Consider the following 16,876-nt stretch of genomic DNA (forward strand, 5'->3'; position numbering starts at 1 on the left):
TTAGCTCTTCTCCCTTCAGACAGGGTCTCCACACTCAGCCTTCATGTCAAACAGATTTTAGACATCCCTTTGCCTCCAGCATGTCTTTTTCTGAGTGTGTTGGGCTTCATCGCTGCTACCATAACTCTTGTTCCTACAAATCATTTCCATATAATAATACTTCTGTAGGCACACAATTCAGTGGTCTCTCCTATATTATCCTCTAAATTATCCAGTCAGGCTATCTAGAGTATGCAAGGAATCTTTTCTTTGGTGGCTTCAGTTGTGGGTTTTTGAACAAGATCATCCCTTTATCATTCCGCCAAAAGCCATGGTGACCATGGACGCTTTCAGCTCTGGTGGGGGACATTATCTGGGTCAGACAGTCCAAGGCACTTGGTCCCCCTTAGAGGCCAGTTTGCATATAAACATCCGGGAGATGAAAACTGTGCTTCTAGCTTTGCAAGCCCTTCAAACCCTCTCTTCCCTCAGGAACCATTACAATTCAGACAGACAAACATGTCAGTTGCTTGTCACATCAAGCAGGCAGGAACCAAGTCTCACCCCTTATGTCGAGAGGCCTTGAGGTTGTGGCAGTGGGTGATCTCAAACATCACACAATCTGGGGAAGTAAAACATTCTAGCAGACAGGCTCAGCAGTGCCATTCTGATGCCTCACGAGTGGTCACTGAACCCTTCAGTGGCAAACATGATCTTCCAGAAATGGGATCAGCTTTGCTGAGATATCTGTGTGTCACTTTCCAACACCAAATGCAGCGAGTTTTTTGGCCTGATCCCTCCTCGGGAACAGTCACCAAGAGATGCTCTAGTCCACACTTGGCCCTTGGTATGCTTTATGCTTACCCTCCTCTTACTCTTTCCCAAATTCCTCCAGAAAGCTCAGAGGTTGAAGAGCAAAGAAATCTTCATTGTCCCTTTTTGGCCTCTGCAAGTTTGGTTTCCTTTCTTTTGGTCTCACCTGGTTTGTCCACCATGGACTCTGGATCTTCTGTCCCATCCTGTGGGACGCTATCTCCCAGGTCTGTCCAGCTTGAAATTGACGGTTTGGTTGCTCCAATTCCAGTGATGGACAGAAATCCTGGGCTGTCTGCCCCAGTTAGAAAATTTTTAGTTGGAGTGCATAAAGCTTCCACCAGGAAAATGTACAATAGCAAGTGGATGAGGTTTTCCATTTGGGCTATCCCTTCAGCTAAAAATGTGTCTGAACTTCAAGCATTATTTGTTAAGCCACCTTACTTGATCATCCACAAGGACAGAGTGACTTTGTGTACCAACTCCTGGCCAAGGTTGCGTCTGAGGCTGTCAATTAGATCATCAATCTACCAGTTTTCTTCTCCAATTTTCAAAACAAAGGGGGTTACAAACTGTATATGCTAGATGTATATAGACAGTTGCAGTTTTATCTGGATAGAACTAAACATTTCAGGAATTCTGACTAGCTCTTTATATCCTTCTCGAAAGCTAATTTCGGGAAACCATTTTCCAAAGTGAGTGGCTAATTGGCTTATAAGCTGCATTTCACTTGTTTATTCCATTAAAGGATTACACTTACCCGTTGCCATCAAGGCCCATTCTCCCAAGTCTGTGTCCACTTCTGCTGCTTTTTGTCTAGAGTTACTATTGATATCTGCTCTGCAGCTACTTGGTCTAATTCAAATATCTTTACATCTCATTACAAATTCAACATTATTTCCAGTAACAGCGCCTCCTTTGGTTCTGCTTTGCTCTGGACTATGCTTCCATGAGGGCCTCATCAGAGTTATGTGGCTGGGGACTCTGTCTCACAGGTTGAAGATCAAATGAAAAAAAACTTCAGATAAAGAAGTTGCATACTTAACATAACATTTCATCTGAGTTGTTAGTTTTTCATTTGTCTTCAATCTCCCAATCCCCCTTCCAAATTTTTAAGACCTTTTTGATATGCATATGGACATCACTTTACCTGTTTCAGCTCCTGAAGTGCTTTTTTTCTATTCCTTTGATTGTACACAGTAGATGGTGAGCAGCAAACTCGATCTGAGGGGATGAAGGGAGCGCAGGGCATTGTGGGTAGAAGAGGAGCTCAGAATTTCGGATCCTAGAGTTGTAGTAGGATCTGAACCCACAGGTTGAAGACAAATGAAAAAATGTCGGCTCAAATGGAAAGTTATGGTAAGTAGAGTTTGCGGAGACAGGAAAGAGAAGATCTTGCAAGCTTTAAGGTTTTTAATCTTGTGTCCTGTCCAGTGATGTAGCCTGACTTATTATTTCTTTAGTGGTATGTGAAGATTTTTTACTCTTAAATCCAAGCTGCACATTTTCTAGGGTATGCTTTTTCCCTTATCTTTGTATCAAGAAAGGACATGATGTTAGATGTATGTGAAGCTAAAAATTAAGTTTGTATTTTTGACACACTTCCCCAAAGCTGAAAGGTTCTAGGAAATGTAATTTGAGTAGCACTTTCTGTTTCTACTACAGCAGTTACTTAACCTTTAATGCCATATGACCACGTAACACAAATTTGCATGTGTTTTACATCTGAGATGGCTTAAAGATCACTGAAAGTAAATGCCCAGTTTAAATGTATTGTAAGCTTGTCCTTCTACTTCATGCATATGTATGCACAAAATAAAACTTGTTTTCATAGGGTTAAGTAAACTAGGAGCATCTTTTGCACAGAAAAAGTGAGATGGAGGAAGCTTTTATAAACTGAAATAGGATATGTTGTCTGCAGATATAGTTGGGGTGGGGGTACTGGGACGGATGAAAGCCTCTTATAATGACCCATGTGTTTCAGCAGGTATCCTTATGACCTATAGAAACTGTTTTTCTTAATTTTAATTATAAAGAAAGTATCCTTCCAAGTTGTTCTCATATGTACAGAATTGTTTACCAGTGTTTCAGTAATTTTGTTGTACTCTTGATTGATGCAGCACTTTTTTATGGAAGACCCAAGGGATTGATAATTCATAATAAGATGACCAGCATTGCCTTACACAAAAAAAAAAAAAAATAAAATAAGCAATATTGCCTTACACAAAAAATGACCATGATTAGAAGAGTTAATTTCCAAAGTTGGAAATGCAATTTGTTATTGCAGACTTCGAGTAGATCAAGATGGATTGTACTTTAATTACTTTTATTTCTGGAAGCAAATTTGGTACTTTGTAATGAGTATGATGTGCAAGATTGATTCTACTTCCCTTAATTTTACTTAAGAAAATAGTGTTCAAGTACTTTGTGGTGACTTATTCTACATATGCATAAACTTACTATAATCTCGACTTGATTCTATTGTAGGCCTCTCTGCACCTTCATGTGCCTTCAGTGCAATCAGATGAACTACTTCATAGTAAACACTCCCATCCGCTTGACTCAAACCAAACATCAGACGTCCTCAGGTACTAAAGTCTAGCTTTATATATTTAATGTGTTGGGAAAGCTTGAAAATGTAACCAACTTTTGCAGTGCTTGGATTTGAGAATCATTTTGTTTTTACCTGTTAACAGTGCCTTCAGTCAAAGGCAAAATCAAAGATGCCACTTTTCCAGAGTGTAGCAACATTGTTCATCTTTGAGAGTCTGTTAATCCTAATTATTACAGTTGTACTCTGCTTCACTAAGACTACCCAAATACAACATCAAAAACACTCTTATGGGTCCTATATTAGTAGTACTTCATCACATAGAATTTGGTATTTTTTCAGCAAAGTCCCACATTCAGGGATGTCTGTGCATATGGCAGATGTTCACTGGGGTGAATAAAGCGGACTGTATTAAACTCATTTGTTTCTCGAGTTCACCTGTATTTAGTTTTTTGTTTTTTTTTTTGGGGTCACTTGCACATTTTCAGTGTTGAATTTTATTGATAGTCCTGCAGTTGTGTGCCTCTACATCATAGTAAGTGTCGTGCGACTGTCAGATTACCAGCCAAGACTTGCATTGGCATTGTTTGTATTGTCTTATAAAGGAGCATGATGTTGACAAGTGCCTTAGGTGCCACAGATTAAGCTTGGGTACTCTGCATCGAAGGCAAGAGAAATTGATAGCCTACTTCATGTGAAGCAGACAGGATGGTCTTTCTTGCAGCCCCAGGCATGTCGGAAGAAACAGTGGGAGGAAGAGTGCCACAAGAGCAGGCATTTTGTGGCTAAGTGCAGGTCTGAACCTCCTGAAGGTAAATCCTTTGTCTAGTTGGTCACTAGCCTCAACTTCATGAAGGCTAAGCCCAAACTGGTCCTGTGTCCTTGATGGGGGTAGGCAGAGCACACCACCCATTGCCTGTCTGCAACAGCTTCTCAAGGGACTTAGTGAGTGGCCTGTCTCCCGATGCTTAAGGCTTGTCACTAGCTTTTTTTTTTAAACACTTTTATTGAATTATCACGTGTGACAAAGGCAAACTTGCATTTGTATAAAAATAATGAAACCATATTGCATATTGACAAGTTTACATTTGCAAACATCATACATCTGTTATGTATTGTCGTTTAAGCAACACTACATAAATTATTCAGTTCCTGCCTTCTTGAAAATCTCATTCTTCCTCCAAAACATTTTTCTGCATGTATTGTTCCCACAATTTCCATTTTTTCTATGTAATGTACTCATACCATTTTAAAGATCCCGCTTCCTGTTTCTTTTTTTTTTTTTTATCTCTGTTACAGCATTCACTATTTTAAATGTAGTTGGTTTAGATTTTGATTTCCATTTTCTAATGATTGTTTTTTTGGTAGCCACTGTGTCTATGTAGTTCAGATACCGTATCCCAGCTCAAAAAGTCATTTCCTTAGTTACATTCATTTGCTCTCCCAGTGTTCCTGAGGGGGTGTTCTGTATGGAATTTTTTAAAGTCTGACAGCTCATTACACTCCCAAAACATACATATGTTCCTAGTTACCTCTTTCTCCCCATCAACATTTGCCATCTACCTGAGAAAAAAAATTCTATGGAGTCTGCTTGGGATATAAAAGTAACTTTTGCAAATACTTCCAGGCAAAAATCTTAATCTTCTAGATTTTGTTGCATATTTGGGAGCGATACATATGTCCTTCCTTTTTTTTTTTTTTTTTTTTTTTTAGTGAATTGCATGTCTAATCTCATTCTTCCTAATCTTTTCTGACCTCTCTGGATTGATTCCAGTAGTTATTGTGCAATATTTTGTATGCCGTACTAATTATCCCTTTTTTTTTACAGCAGCTTCTTTTCTCGATTCAGTTAAAAACTCAAACCAGTGCACATCTTTCATTTAGGATTCCCCTACACTTTCAATTTATCTGTACACTGATATCAGTCCCTGATATGGAAGGCAATCAGTAGCCTGCAATCGAAATGTCTTCTTGGCCTCTTCCCATTGTATTACCTTTCCTTCTCTTAATTATTTGTTCCCAATACCTTGGTTCTTATGCCATCTTCCTCTAGTATATTCCAGCCTCCTCTTGTCTTTTTTCTGAACCCCTAATGGCAGTCATCCCATTCCCATGTTGGCTTAGTTCTTGGTGTACTTTCTGCTATGAATATAATATTCTGTATGACTATTAATCTCCTTAAGGATCTTTGTCCAAAATTCTATTTTGCCCTTATTTCTTCAGCTGGTTACCAGCTTTATTGTAGGAATTGTCCCCGTGAATTAGATTGTTGTGGTTCATTATTTTTTTTTCTTTAACTGGGTAAGTGGACTACTGCATGAACCCTTTTCAGTCACATACCAAGCCAGTATATAATTACAGCATGCAACAGTATGTAGGCATAAGCACATGCACATTATGTAATGCAATTTTATTAAAAAACGCACCGTGGGTATGGTAATGTAAAATATATACATATGCACAGTTTACATAAGAAGAAAAATGTTTTTTTTAAACAGTTGTTACTGAAGTACAACATAATGTCTGAAATATTTCTCATTAAAAAGTGTTTGAATTAACATTGTCAGACTGTTTAATAAGGATATTTAGAGCAACTGATGAAAGGAGAAATATTTAAAGAAGGGAATATGTAGGGGCAGAGTAGTTAGTATAAGACAATGAGAATGCTCTGGAAGAGTTAACTTGGATGGGTAACGTAAGAAGAATATCTCACAAAATGTTAATGTGCAGATTTGTTGACTATCACTAAATTGACTACTGCATGTCAGTACTTAATTTAATTGACCATTTGAATAGTTGATGCAACACTGATTGCAAACGTCAAACACTTCTTTTGTGATGACTCAACTAAAAAAACCACACAAAAGATAAAAGTAACACCACACACTGAATAGAAAAGGGTTTTCTTAAGATGATGTGGAGTGTTGGGGTTAGGGGCATGGTTAGGATTAGCATACATGAATAAGGATGCTCAGGGGAGCATCACCATTAACTGGTAAACCTTTACTACCAACAGCAAATAAACTAGAGAGATTTCTGGGCTTCATTAATGCTGAAACACTTGACCAAATTGTCCCTTTACTCAGCAGAGGTTTTAACCTTAATTATTTCCTCACAAACATTTGTCCCAGCTGCACCACACCCCCCAGCCAAGTCTGACCATCTTGCAGTGATCTACTCTCTGACTGTCTGCATTGTGTGCCCTAATAACTCCTTTACCTTTAGGGCTTACTCCAAAACCAGTTATTTAATGTTTACAGATTTTAATGATGATCACAAGTAGTATAGCTCCACAGCAAACCACCTGAGACTACTGCCTACTGCTTTAATTTTGCTCTTTCTCAGATAGATGCTTTGAGCCATCTGCACCAAACCGGAAGTGTAGAACTAACCCCTTTGGTGGAACTCCAACATCTGTAAACACTGTAATAAAAAGAAAAAAGCTCCTGGTCATCATTAAAATAAATGTCCTCTTCATTATTTGAAAAGGGGGGGTTAAATTAGTAAGTCTCAAGCTCATCATTAAGAAATGTAAAGCCAGTCATGAACTTAGGATTGCAATTAATTTAGAAGACAACCATAAGCCCTTCAGCTATGTTATGAATTTATCTTCAATTGTGCCTGTTTCTTAGATTTCATGGACATTGAAAGAGCTCAGCTGACTTTGCTCTGTATCGACAGCTTTTGAGAAAAGTCTGCAGTTCCTTATATGTGCTGTACAGGCTGTCCCTTATTTGGAACTAGGTTGACTTTTCATTACAGAGGAGAAAGGAAGCTTCTCTTCCTTAGACTTCACTGAAAGAGAACATCTAGTACTAACTGTCAGGGATAATTATTAATTATTGAACTGCGCAGTGGTGCAGCTGTAGCATTGTCACCTCACTGCAAGAGGTTCTCTGGTTCGATTCTCGGCTGGGGTGCCTTCTGTGTGGAGTCTGCATGTCCTCCATGCGTTCGTGTGGGTTTCCTGCAGGTGCTCTAGTTTTCTCCCACATTACAAAGATATGCATCTGGAGTGTTTCTCCCCAGGCCTGTGCTGAAAATTGGCTTTGTTCCAAGCCGGACTTTCCCAGTAAACAAATATTAAATAATGTCCATCCTGCTACAGGGTGCCTGGATGTCATCACTGGGCACCTTCTGCCACGTCATTGTCTGTGGTCAACACAGGCAGTTCTTTCAGTTTGCAGTGACTGGAAAGCACTTCTGTTAAGCCATTTCAGCTGTCCTGTGCTTCTGTTGCATTTGCCAAGGTCCTGTCAGTGAAGGCCACTCAGAAGGATGTTCACATCCATGTGTCCTTAAATAGTAGGAGCTCTGCCGCAAGGCACACCTGTGAACTTTTTCCCTGAAGTTACTGTCATTGCGCAGTCTAAACAAGTTTAACTTGAAGAGTCTTCTGTGAATATTATCTTTTACTAGTCAGTTACATGCCTGTCCTGTACTGGAACGTGGCTGTGACATTCCACCCAAAGGTGTAATCCCTGCAGTCTGAGGACCACTTATGATGGTCTTGTTGAAAGGCTTCTTTTTAGTGTAACTTTGAGCACTGCTGTAGTTACTATAACCCTAGGATTCTACACCATCTGGAATAAATCTTCCTGGACTTTTAACTCTGAAGATTTCCTCAACTAGGATAAGGTTGGACTTAGAGTAGTGTCAGTTTTCTCAGCCATCAGGGAAGATCCAGATTGTTGTGTTTTTGGTAGATTGGGTGAGGACACAGAGAAGGAGGGTCTGGGTTCAAATGCTTGTTATGATGACCCTATATCGTTCACAGTGCAGTGTGCATATCTGAGGTTGCAGTAGACTATGATGTGTCAGTAACTGCAGATTAGTACTGCACTTCCAATGTATGTCCTGAGTTTGTTGAATCCTTTCTCCCTGGGTCTGAGGATCTGGATAAAAGACTGAGGACGTTTTGACCCTAGCATTAACAGATTCTGAAACTATATCTGTAAAACTTTACATATACGGATCTAAGATTTGTACAGTATAAAAAACAGAACAACATCTACAGAATAAAGCAACCATTAAAAATGTCATGTGTAAACATTAAAATCTACTAGATGTTCTTCATTCCACATTGCTGCAGTCCTAACTATTGGGTAGTCCGCTGTCCAGTCGGCCCGAATACCAAAGTATATGGCTGACGTCGGTCAGGGCGCATTAGACTGACGTCAGTACGTCAGGGTACTAATGCGCATGACCGACGCCATATCCTCAGTCTTTTTTGCCGCATGGTCCGATGCAGAAGCAATTTTGCGAGTGCAGGTTGGCGTTCTGAAAGTTTCTGAAGTCAGAGTTTCAGACCGAATCAAAGTTGGCTAAGTACCCGCTGGGGAATATTTTGTTTTTCTTGCCTCAGTATTTAACCGGATGTCAGAAAAAGTGAATAACTGTATTTCTTGTGGGAAACAGATACCTCATAGGGATTACCATACTTTGTGTATACCTTGTTTAGGGCCTGAGCACGACGTTGTTGGATGCCGCTCTTGTGCTAGATTTAACAAACGCACTATTAAGAGAAGGTTAGACTGTGCCAGGTTAGTGTTTGGGAAGCGTTGTAATTATAAAATGCCGTCGGATGCTCCGGCCGCTTCGCTAAAAACGCAAAGATAAAGCAGCAAAGCCTAGGGTGGAGGAACCGACAGTCCCAGACGCCGGTTCTTTGGAAGGCTCAGTGGAGCCGGAGGTTTTGCCAGGTGTTTCTTTGGAGTCTCAGGGAGAGACTTTACTGTTACAGGATGTATTCACTCAAGAAGTAGGCCAGGCTGAGGGGGCTTCTCAGGTGGCTGTTCTTCCCTCTCTTCCTAAGGTGGTTAGAGCCTCCCCTTCAGTTTCCAAGGCTTCTTTGAGGGGCAGGCCAAGTTTAGCTTCAGTGGGGTTTCTCCTAGTGCTTCAGGGTCTTTGCCTAAGAAACATATGCTTAAAATGGCAGAGGATTTGATTACTATGATTAGGGGTTCTATGCCCCCTCCTGATAAAGAGGCCTAGGGTGGAACCTGAGTTTGAGAGTTTTGAGCAATGCTCGGAGGCTTCGGAGTCTTCGGCTGAAGACTTGCAGGAGTACCCTCCTTATTCTGATTCTGATGTGGATGATTCTACTCCTTCTGCTTCTCCTCCTGAGGATTTTTCATTTTCAGAGACTCTGCATTCCATGAGGGAGCATTTTAAATGGGAAGGTCAAGATTTCTCTGATTCCAGGAAAAGGCTTAGGGAATTCTTGTTTTAGCCCAGCATAGGCCTTTAGCTATACCTCCTGTTTTGAATGTGGTGGAAGATGTGTTTGCAGAGGCTTCCCTGAATCCTGATTCTTTGCCTCCTGCCCCAGTTAAACCGGATAGGTATTATAGGGTGCCTGAAGCTCATAAGTATCTTTTAAGAGTCCTAGGGCAGACCCGAAACTGTCTCTCAGGGGCCTAAAGGTGTGAAGGCCTCAGTTGTTAAAAATCCTGTCCCTCCTGATAAAGAGGCAAGGGCTTTGGATAGATGGGGAAAGAAAGTGTATACTTCTTCCACTTTAGCCATGAGGGCGTTGAATTGTCAGTTTCACATGTTAAAATATCAGAATTATCTTCTTTCACAGTTGAAATCTAAGGTGGATGCTCTGGCTGAAGGTATTGAGTGTAAAGAGTTGCAGGATTTAGTTCATGTGTCTGAACAGGTGGGTAAACATTCCTTGCAGTGTGGTTTTGATGCTGTGCAGGCCTCCTCCAGGGTGGCTGCCACTGGTTCTGTTCTTCAGAGGCACGCCTGGTTGAGAGATCAGAATTTAGCTGAGCATGTTAAGACAAGGATTTTGGATGCTCCTTTACAGTCTGATGTGTTGTTTGGTTCGCCTGTGGAAGCAGTTTTGAAGAAAATGGAGGACAAGGCTAAGTCTATGCAAACTGTTAAAGATTTTTGCAGGTGCAGCCTCCAAGTTTAGTAGAAATTGGCCTACTAAGGGATGGACTTATCCTGCTTATGATTCCCAGTCTAGGGGTAGGTCTAGACGTGGTAGGGGCAGAGCTCAGGGTTCTTTTAGGCCTAGGACAGGAGTTCCCCTGCTCAGACCTCTGGTGAGGGCAGGGGTCAGTCCTTCGTGAAGCAGACCCAATGACCTGCCTTTTCAGCTGCCAGTACGTTCTCGCCTGGCAGCACCTTTGGGAGGAAGGCTGTCTCTTTTCAAAGAAAATTGGGATTTAATTACCCAAGACAGATGGGTTCTGGATATTATTCACCACGGTTACAGGTTTTATTTCCATACCTTGCCTCCTTTCAAAGGCATGCCAGACATTCCTCCTCTTCAAAGAACAGAGGCTCACAAGCAAATTTCTCTGTTGCTCCAAATAGGGGCCATTCAGTCAGTTCCTGTGCCGGAAAGGGGCCTAGGATTTTATTCTCGCCTGTTCCTAGTACCGAAGAAGGGGAACACGTGGAGACCAATTCTGGATTCATCTATCCTCAACACTTATCTGGACATTCCCAAGTTCAAAATGTTGACGTTACAACAGCTTTTACCTCTGCTGGGCAAAGATCACTGGATGGTAACTTTAGATCTCAAGGAAGCTTACCTTCATGTGCCAATAAGACTAAGTTGCAGGAAGTATCTGCGCTTTCGAGCTGGAAATTCTCATTATCAGTTCTCTGCATTGCCCTTTGGCTTATCTACTGCGCCCAGAGTATTCACAAAGGTTCTGGCTCCAGTGATAGCTTACTTCAGGCTAAAAGGAATCCAAATCTATCCTTACTTGGACGACTGCCTGATTCTGGCTCAAGAAAAGGAAGATCTTCTACAGCATCTGGAATATGTCATAGCAGTGCTAAGATGCCTAGGGTATTCTGTGAACGAAATAAAGTCCAGTCTAGTACCCTCTCAAGACATGTGCTTTCTGGGTGTGAGACTGAATACAGCAGCCCAGATGGCCTTTTTAACCCCGGACAAACAAAAGAATCTTTCCAGTTACTTCCATCATCTATCTCTTCAGTCCGGGCTGACTGCAAGGACAGTCCTTCAAGCCTTAGGGTTCATGGCATCTTGTATTCTGGTGCTTCCCAATGCCAAACTGCATATGAGGAAGCTACAATGGTATCTCAAAAATCTGTGGACACAGCACTGCCAGGATTTGGACACTGTCATTCAAATAATACCTTGCATTCAAAAGGAATTTTTGTGGTGGGCTCAGGAATGTCACCTAAACAAGGGACTCTCTGTGACCCGCCAGAGGCAAGTCAGATTCTAACGACAGTTGCCTCAGACATAGCTTGTGGAGCTCATCTAAATGGAAAGTGGATACAAGACAAGTGGCCTGCCAGACTACAGCATCTACATATCAACATGAAAGAGATGTTAGCAGTTCAGTTTGCATTAATTGCTTTCAAGGAGTTACTTCTTCCAGGGCAGGTGTTGATTCTAACAGACAACACAACTGTCATGTGGTACATCAACAAACAAGGGGGAACACATTCTTACCCATTGTGCAGACAAGCAATGATTTTATGGGAGACTGCGCCCAGTCTGCAACTAACTCTTCAGGCAAGGTTTCTGCCGGGAGCACAGAACTCCTTAGCAGATGTATTAAGCAGACAAATCATGGATCCCCACGAGTGGAAACTGGATCTTCATGTATTTCAAAAATTGACAGTGTCATGGGGAACTCCAGACATAGATCTGTTCGCTTCTCCACTAAACCACCAGTTGCCAAAGTTTTGCAGAAGGATTTCATCACACAGCTTGGAAAGTGGATGCTCTTTCTTTCAGTTGGAAAAATCTTCATGTGTATGCTTTTCCACCTCTGCCTCTTCTTCCAAAGGTGCTTCTAAAGGTCAGACAAGACAAGCCAAGGATGATTTTAATAGCTCCAGATTGGCCTCGGCAGCACTGGTACCCATTACTGAGGAGTCTGGTAAGGAAGCCTCCATGGCCTTTACCCTTGATTCCACACCTGTTGTCTCAGAGGGACGGTCATCTGCTCAATGTCAAGCTTCACTCTCTACATCTAACAGCCTGGCATATTCTGTTTTGAAAGACAGCAGGTCTCAGCTTCCTCAACAAGTTTTAAATGTGATTATGGAAGCCAGAAGACCTAGTACAAGGAAAGTGTACGCAGAAAAATGGAAGAGATTTTTCTTTTGGAGTGCAGCAAACAATTTGGAGATTTCTGAGCCAAATTTGAGTGTGGCTCTTCAATATCTTACTCAGTTACTGGACAAAGGTTTGTCTTTCTCTTCCATTAAGATTCATGCTGCAGCAATTTCAGCTCACTATGATTGTGACCCACCATTGTTTTCGCATCCTTTGTTCAAGCAATTTCTTAGAGGGGCAAAGAATATAAGACCCCCACGTAGAGCTCCTACTCCTGCTTGGGATCTCAATTTTGTGTTGGAGAAACTTACTCTACAACCTTTTGAGCCTGCGGCTACTGCTGAATTGAAATACTTGTCAAGGAAGACTGCTTTTTTGTTGGCCATTACTTCTGCAAGAAGGGTTTCTGAGTTGCAGGCCCTTATGGCAGTGGAGCCTTTTTTGATTTTTCATAAGGATAGGGTATCTTTACGTACTAATCCTTCCTTTATGCCTAAGGTGGTTTCTAGTGTGGCTTTAAACCAAACTATTCATTTGCCCACCTTTTATGCAGATCCCCAAAATAAAGGGGAAAAGATTTTGCACACTTTAGATGTACACAGGCTATTGCGTTATTATTTGAGCAGGACTAAGGATTTTAGGCAGTCTCAGCAGTTGTTTGTTTCTTTTGCTTTGAGTTCAAAGGGCATGCCTGTGTCAAAACAAACTATTTCTAGGTGGATTGGGTGTTGCATTACATTTTGTTATTCCCATCATGGCAAGGAGATTCCAGCTGGGATTAGGCCTCATTCCACTAGGGCTACTGCCACTTCCACAGCATTTCTAAGGGGTGGCAACTAAGGATATTTTGGAGGCAGCTACTTGGAGTTCAGTGCATACTTTCTCTAAGCATTATCACCTTCCTCTCTACTCTAAGTCTAGGGCTGGTTTTGCCACAGCTATTTTGCAAGGCATGTTGTCAGCTCCTGCTTCCTTATGATTTGCCAGCCTCCCTTACCTCTGCTTTGGGATTCTACCCAATAGTTAGGACTGCAGCAATGTGGAATGAAGAACATAGTACAGTTTTGTACCTACCATAAATGTAGATGTTCGAGGATCCACATTGCTGCAGTCCAATTTACCCTCCCTCCTTCCCTCTGTGTTTAGGGATGGTTGTGTAGGTGAGGTTATATTCTGCTAATTTTGTATATATTGTATATATATTTTTTGGTGCAGGTATTTTGGGAGTTTTTGGTTTTTGGCCTTATCTTTTCAGGGTCTTCTGACATCTGGGGCAAGAAAAGACTGAGGATATGATGTCGGTCATGCGCATTAGTACCCTGACGTACTGACGTCAGTCTAATGCGCCCTGACCGACGTCAGCCATATACTTTGGTATTCGGGCCGACTGGACAGCGGACTACCCAATAGTTAGGACTGCAGCAATGTGGATCCTCGAACATCTACATTTATGGTAGGTACAAAACTGTACTTTTCAATACCGGAACTGACAGCAGTGCATGACAGTACGAGATTAAATCAAAGAATACGAACCACAAACAAAGAATGTATTGCCAGGATGAAGTCTTGTTAAAATACCTTTTTGAACTGATTTTACACAGAGAATGGCTAACTAAAAATAAATTTGTTAACTTCCTAATTAAAATCCCAGGTTGATTTTATTGTACATGTTAAAACCTGTAATTAATTAATAATTACATTTTAAAATGTTAATATATTTAATTGCTATGTAAAATTCCTGAGTAAAATATTAAGTATTAAGTTGCTTATATTGACTTTAATTGGGGTCAAATAGTCCGAGGTCAAATCATCTGGTGTCAGACTGTCCAAAAAATATTCTCATAGACAACTGTGAATTTAATTACGAAAGTGCATCCAAATGCATTGGGGTCAAGTCATCCGGGTGTCAAACTGTCCTGCTTCCATTCATTGCTTTCATCTTACAGATTAGTGTAAGTTTTTCATGATTTGATGAAGTCTGTTAGATGAAAGTGTTAGTCCGAATAAAGGTTCTTTAAATGAATACTAACTCAGGGCAACTTATTTTTGAAAATTTGAAGGCATCTAATACGAAAACTTTGGAACTTCCAGATAGAAGGTAAGATTTGCACTCTACCCTGAGCCACAATCTGCTCTTAAGCTACTCCCTTTAGTATTTATGCAGGTTCTTTCTTATTAACAGCTCAGATATGGATATTGTAAAAAAAAAAAAAAAATTAAGGATAGTTATTTATAACAAAAGCGAGTACTGTATGTGTGTGTGTGTGTGTATATATATATATATATGGGTCTACTTCTAATGACCGAAACGCCGATTCGCCGACAGTGAAATAACCGACGCCAGAAAACCGACAACACACAAACCCGACAACTCGAAACACCGAACACCATAACACCGACACACTACACGTAAACAACACAGTACACTACAACACATATCCACTAGCCCTAACCCAAACCCTAACCCTAAGGTCCGACACTACCGCACACTCTCCCTACCTGCACCCTAACCCTAACTCACTTACACACCTCAACCCCAAGCTCCGACACTACCGCACACTCTCCCTACCTGCACCCTAACCCTAACTCACTTACACACCCCAAACCCCAAGCTCCGACACTACCGCACACTCTCCCTACCTGCACCCTAACCCTAACTCACTTACACACCCCGAACCCCAAACTCCGACACTACCGCACACTCACCTATCACACACCCAACCCTACATCCCTGAGTATTGCACACTTACCTGTCCGCTCCCTACTCCTAAATCCCTCACTATCGCATACTTACCAGGTCGCGCTTACACATTCCCCTTGTCGGTCTTCCATCTGTCGGGATTCGAGCGTGTCGGTCAACTGCGTTGTCGGTCGTTTCGTGTCGGTTATTTCCCTGTCGGCGAATCGGCGTTTCGGTCATTAGAAGGAGACCCATATATATATATAAAAGCACTGGCAAATTATAGGGTGAGTTGTTACCTGTAGATTTAGAGGCATGCTAGGACCACACATTTAAATAATTATATTTGATACAGGACTAGGAATATTCTCCCATATGGAAGAATATGATAGGCATAGTGCCTGACGAAGCAGCAACAAAATTGCAAATAGGCATTTGAGCAGATTTAGGAAAAGAATATAGTGTTATGTACAGCTGTATCTACATAAAACTAATAAGCAACTTTGTACTGTAAAGGAAGTTGGATCTTGGAAAAATTAGAATACCAGTAAGCTATACTAGATATAGTAATACGAAAAAGACAGACGAAAATGCAAAGAACATTTGAAATAGGACAAACCAAGAACCAAGATTTTTAGAGCAGATAAGGAGATGTGATAAAATGGGATGAGGCTAAACAACGTTAGATTATTGAAATCGTATCAGCCTGCATATGCAGGTCTCATGTTAGGGTTGAGGAAGACTATGCAGAAGCTGAATTGTAAAGTTTGTTATACCACAAATAGATTTTATAATTCGGGCCAGAAAAGAAATGGCAAAACAGAAAAGGTAAAATATATATATATATATATATATGCTGCTTCTTCTTTCGGCTTTTCCCAGTTAGGAGTCGCCACAGCGGATCATCTGTCTGCTCATGATTGGTAGTGGAGTTTTACGGTGTCGAGTTGCCAGCTCGGCGCTTAACCTTCCACAGAAGGCACACACACGCGCACACTCACAGCTAGGGCCAATTTAGTGTGTCCAGTCCACCTACTGCATGTCTTCGGGATGTGGGAGGAAACCAGAGCACCCGGAGGAAACCCACGCGACCACAGGAAGGACATGCAGACTCTGCACAGAAGGCACCCCAGCCAAGAATCGAACCGGAGAACATATAATCTATATATGTTGACGACCTGAAATTGGGCAAATTGATTACAAGTGTTACAGATAAGGCATGTCTGCAAAATAGTTTGGCTAAATTGACCATTTGGGCACAGGAGAATATGATGTTAATAAATACATCAAAAACTAAGCATATGAGGTTTGGCAGACATAAACTGAAAGGTGATATTTAATACAGCACACAGTGATTGAAACTGTAGACTAATTTAAGGACCTGGGTATATGGGTAGATTCAGCTATGAGGTTTTCTAATCATATCAACCAGTTGGCTAATGATAGTTATAGAACTGTATTTTGTATAAAAAGATTTATAAAGTCTAGGAAATCAAACATAATGAAGTTTTTGTTTGTTAGTTACATTAGAGCCAAACTTGAGTATGGAATAACAATATGGAAACCCTATATGAAAACAAGCATGAATAAACTGGAAAGAGTACAACGGAAATATACCAAGGGCATCCATGGATGTGAAAATTTAAGTTATTATGAAAGACTAAAATATCTGAACTTGTACAGTGTCTCTTACAGATATTTAAGAGGAGATCTTATTCAGGTGTATAGGGCATTTAGGGACAACTGCCTCTAGAAATGTTTGGGGTTATCAAAAAGTACTAGAGAA

General features: G+C 41.0%; 1 protein-coding gene across 1 annotated transcript in view; it reads left to right on the forward strand.

Annotated features, from left to right (window-relative positions):
• The window catches only part of MED13 (mediator complex subunit 13), a 3,555,174-nt gene that overhangs the window by 3,451,321 nt on the left and 86,977 nt on the right, over window positions 1-16,876 (forward strand). The window contains exon 29 of the mRNA XM_044054535.1: window positions 3,280-3,380. Within this exon, the coding sequence (XP_043910470.1) occupies window positions 3,280-3,380 (101 nt within the window). The remainder of the gene's footprint in view (window positions 1-3,279; window positions 3,381-16,876) is intronic.

This window comes from Protopterus annectens, chromosome 13.part0 (assembly GCF_019279795.1).
Source record: "Protopterus annectens isolate FY-2018-M chromosome 13.part0, PAN1.0, whole genome shotgun sequence".
Taxonomy (NCBI): domain Eukaryota; kingdom Metazoa; phylum Chordata; order Ceratodontiformes; family Protopteridae; genus Protopterus; species Protopterus annectens.